The sequence below is a fragment of the Oryza brachyantha genome, chromosome 11 (genome assembly GCF_000231095.2).
Source record: "Oryza brachyantha chromosome 11, ObraRS2, whole genome shotgun sequence".
Classification (NCBI taxonomy): Eukaryota; Viridiplantae; Streptophyta; class Magnoliopsida; order Poales; family Poaceae; genus Oryza; species Oryza brachyantha.
Genome location: NC_023173.2, coordinates 4,206,797 through 4,211,004, shown reverse-complemented (window position 1 = coordinate 4,211,004; position 4,208 = coordinate 4,206,797). Strand labels below are relative to the sequence as shown.

General features: G+C 33.8%; 1 protein-coding gene across 1 annotated transcript; it reads right to left on the bottom strand.

Annotated features, from left to right (window-relative positions):
* Positions 1 to 293: 293 nt before the first annotated feature.
* LOC102703724 (putative auxin-responsive protein IAA29) lies at positions 294 to 1,783 on the bottom strand. Its single transcript, XM_006662773.2, has 4 exons — positions 1,606 to 1,783; positions 1,027 to 1,156; positions 642 to 697; positions 294 to 466 (listed from the first exon to the last, which is right to left on the bottom strand). Exons 1-4 carry the CDS (start codon positions 1,781 to 1,783, stop codon positions 294 to 296), a joined length of 537 nt encoding a protein of 178 aa, XP_006662836.2.
* Between the last annotated feature and the right edge of the window lie 2,425 nt (positions 1,784 to 4,208).

Below are 4,208 nucleotides of genomic sequence, written 5' to 3'. Positions count from 1 at the left end.
AGCTAGGATATTCAGAAAATCATATCAATAAGAACAATGTGATGGCAGGAGGAATGGAGTAGCCACAATTCTTAACCAATGGCTTATTACCGTTTATGAGTTAACTAAAGATAGTACTATCTCAGTTCAATTCGATCGCCTATTACAAAGGGTAATGGTAGGTCTTACATATATATGGAACTAATTAATTAAAAAAGCGGCAGATATATAATTAATTATTTGAGATAGATTGGGTGACGCAGTCGCAGCCATGGTTGAGATATATAGCCCTTGGCCGTTAGTTGAAACTTGGGTCATTCATCGTTGCTTGTGTATCCATGGTCTTCTTCCCCATCGTCAACTGCAGCAGCATCTCCAATATCATCAGCAGCAGCTCCATCTCCATCTATATCTCCATCTCCATCTCCATCTTCGTCAGCAGCAGCAGCAGCGTTGTCATCTTCCTCCTCCTGGTAACCGTCATTTTCTGCAACCACGCTAATTGTCATTAGCTAGGTGCAAACATATAGAAAGTAGTAATTAACCTATATCTACAAGAATCACGATTGATGATAAACTATTTTGGGATTTTGTTTGGTATGGAAACATCTCAACGAGAAATGCACGTAGTTGAGTTAATTAATATATGTTGGTTATCGTACCATTCTCTTGTTCTGCAGGAACGATGTAGATCCTTTTGACGGTAACGGTGAAAACCCTGTAATAATATTGAGCTGTTACTATTTTCGTCACCATAAAGCGTTTGGCTAAATATGGAAAATACACCATAAAGTGTATTAGCGGGAAAAAATAATTTACAGTTTAAACTTTTATATTTATGTTATTAGCGACTTAAACGACAAGGCTAAAAAAAACTAGGATAAAAAAAATCAAAAACAATTCCAAAAATTCAAACTTTGGCTGCGGCATAAGGCGGGGCCAGCCGGCGAGGCTCGTGGTTTCTTTCACAGCGCAAAATTGATATAACTATCAAGTAAAATAAGAAACAATAATAAAAGAATCATGGATTCACATGAAAGAACTTACTCCCATGGGACTTCACCAAGGAAGGAACGAACACCATCCATGTCATCGTACAGGAGATCAAAATCACTGTCCTCTATGGCATCCTCTTCTTCGTTGTTCACCAAGCCTTCAGGTTCAATTAATGGTGACACTAAGAAATTGAGTTGCAGTTAACAACAAAACAATCCAAGTTTACATTCTTGTGTACGTCTGAGATCGCTTATATTGTTTTCATAATCAATATATACAATGTTAAAGGATATTCCACAATTTTTTTTCATAATTGTTCCTAACTTATGAATAAGATTGTGCCCACCCAGGAACATTAAAAATAGAACTTGGAACACAATCAGGGCTATAGGTGAATTAAAACAATAGAAATTGCAGGTACATGTATTTATATTGTAACAGCTCATAAATTAATTTCCCTGCCATATACATGCATGCGAAGATCTTCCTTCCAAACAAGTTGGTTAAACATGCATTAAAATTTCGGTTATATCACCGACACTTACATATCCGTTTAAGTTTTTGCACCGACATGTTTATTAATAGACCGATTATTATGTTTGGATGCAATATATGGAAAGTTAAACTTACTCGAATAGTTGTTGGCCAATCTTTTTAAGGTGAAGGACAAAGAGTCATAGTTGTTATGGACAGCCAAATTGATCTTCCTCCCAAAGGGTTCCCCATGCATGAAAACCTTCACAAATCTTGATGGTGACATTCCTGGCTTCACCTCTGCCCCAGCAGAAGCATTATTCCTATCCTTCATCTCACCCATGGGAGATCAATCCAGATATGTGCTCTCTGGAAGGAATTCAAAATAAAACATGGATGTTAACAGGAAGCAAAATTGAAAAGGAGCAAAAATGTAAGAACTTGTGTGAGTGCTTCCTACATTGAGAAATGATAGTAAAGTTGACCACTATAGGCATACCTATTGGGAAGCCAACTAGGGGTATTTATACTATAGTGAAGGGATATCAGAATTAAGGATTTAATGGGTGCATTTATACTTGTTGCATTTCCATCCCTACAAACTATAGTATTTCAAGAAATGTCTGTAAAGCTCATTTTACACTTTGTATACACTCAAAATCTCAAATTTCTCAAAGTGAATAGAGTTAAGTATATGAGCTTTTTTTACCATTCTTGAAAAATACCTCAAGGTACTATATTTTTCAGTATAAAAATTTAGTATCTTAAGATACAATGTACCTTTAAGGTACCAAAATTGTACACTAAATTTTTTGGGTACGTCAAGGTACTTTTAAAGGATTATAAAAAAGCCCTAAGTATATTCTATTCCATGATCATTATCTTAACAAAATTAATGCTTCACATATTCTTTTTATTTGCATCCTGATGGTGCATATATCATCCTAGAGTTGTAAATATGGGGATAAATTAGTATACAAGAATCTAAAGAAGTTCAAACAAGTTCACATCATGTATAGGATGAGGATTTCATCAGATGCGTTTTTCATAATTCCAATTTGATTAAATATTTCACATGTCAAACTCAACAGAGACTTTAACCAAACGTAATAAAAATTTAATAGTTCGACTGGATTTTTTTTTTGCATAACCCATTAGTTAGGGGAGATCCATATGTGTGTGGCTAACAGTATAATACTCCTTGATATTTAGAGGGATGTAATTCTATCCTGAAAAATAAATGTGTCTTCCGAACAATAAAACAACATATCTTGGTTTACAATTTCTTTTGTGTATCTTGCATTTATAGTATAGATATCAATGGACAATATCCTATCCTTTAGATAAAACAATATCTTCTGGATTTTCACAAATAATATCCTATCCTTTAGATAAAACAATATCTTCTGGATTTTCACAAATATTTTCCTTTGAATTCTTTCTAGATATGCTGATACACTAAAAATTGTCTAGGTGTCAAGAAATATGTTTTGGAGGGGGCAATGCACTGTCCGAGAGAAACAATTTTCATTTGTGGGCAAAAAATTATTATCCCTTCTTTTGTAGTACTTAATGTGAAGCGAGTATCGTATTATTCTACTGAGGATTCAAAATTTTACTTTTATTATAGTGATTACACTAAACACTTTGTACAAGCAGCTTAACACAATCCCCACTTTTTTGGGTGGTAGGACACAACTTCACGTCTAACTAAAACAAAATAGAACAATAAAATTGCTTGAAAGTAAATAGCAGTGGATCCAATTGTAGATAGAAATGATTATGTTTCTACCATAATTTATGAAGAGTTTGATGTATGGGTCATGTGACTTTAAGGGATAAATATGAATCAAGTATAGAAATAGTGTGTTAAGATACTCTAGAAATGCTCTCCTATTTATTGTGTACACTGAACACAAGATTCAGAAGTGATCATAACTAATCTAGCTACATGATTTTGACAGTTGTCAATTTATTTGATAAAGTCAACTTAGTGCTTTAAAGGTAATTAATAATATAACCAACCATATAAAGAAAAACCAGCTCAAGAAAATGTGTTAGATGGGAACAACGATAGAATAAAATAGATGTAATTATATAATACGATGATACTAAAGGAAAGCTAAACAACTAGAAAGAATACTTTATAATGATGAAAGGCTAAAATGAATTCAATATTTACTATGTCTACTCTCAAATTTAAGAGTATTCTAAAGAGCTATGATATGGGTTGTTCTAATAAATAATTAAGAAGAAGATGTAGAGATAATATGCACATAACGTATAAGAACCGTACCTTTGCATCGCTGAAGTCATTCTCGAGTAGACTTGACATAGTTTGTCATTGATGACATGCAATTTGCGATATTTGGTATCAAGCCTTGACATGTCTTATCTTGATTCAAATCAATCTAGAAGGATTATCTTGCCACCAAAAATTAGCACCGAACATCCCCTCCCCCTCTTGGCTTGTTTCTCCCCCTACAACAATGAGACTTTTAATGTACCATATTGCATTATCTTGGAAAATTAAGGGAGATACAACTAGAATTGGTGTGTAATATATCATACCTTGATAACAATTATTTTTTGATCAAACATGGAAAGGGATGGCCTTTCGACTCCACAAAGAACATGAAAATCATCCGGAGGACTTCTTCCCCCACAACAACAGAACAACAAAACTATGTATATCATGCTACACTATATTAGGAAGCACAACTAGATTCAAGGTCTTGGTTACCTAGTGTTAACAACAT

What these genes read in the sequence shown, in the direction of transcription:
- LOC102703724 (XM_006662773.2), bottom strand. Translation starts at nt 1,783, where the DNA reads ATGAAGGATAGGAATAATGCTTCTGCTGGGGCAGAGGTGAAGCCAGGA. An exon ending in ATTGGCCAACAACTATTCGA is followed by an intron (nt 1,157 to 1,605) that starts GTAAGTTTAACT and finishes TCAATTTCTTAG; the next exon opens with TGTCACCATTAATTGAACCT. An exon ending in TCCTGCAGAACAAGAGAATG is followed by an intron (nt 467 to 641) that starts GTACGATAACCA and finishes GCGTGGTTGCAG; the next exon opens with AAAATGACGGTTACCAGGAG.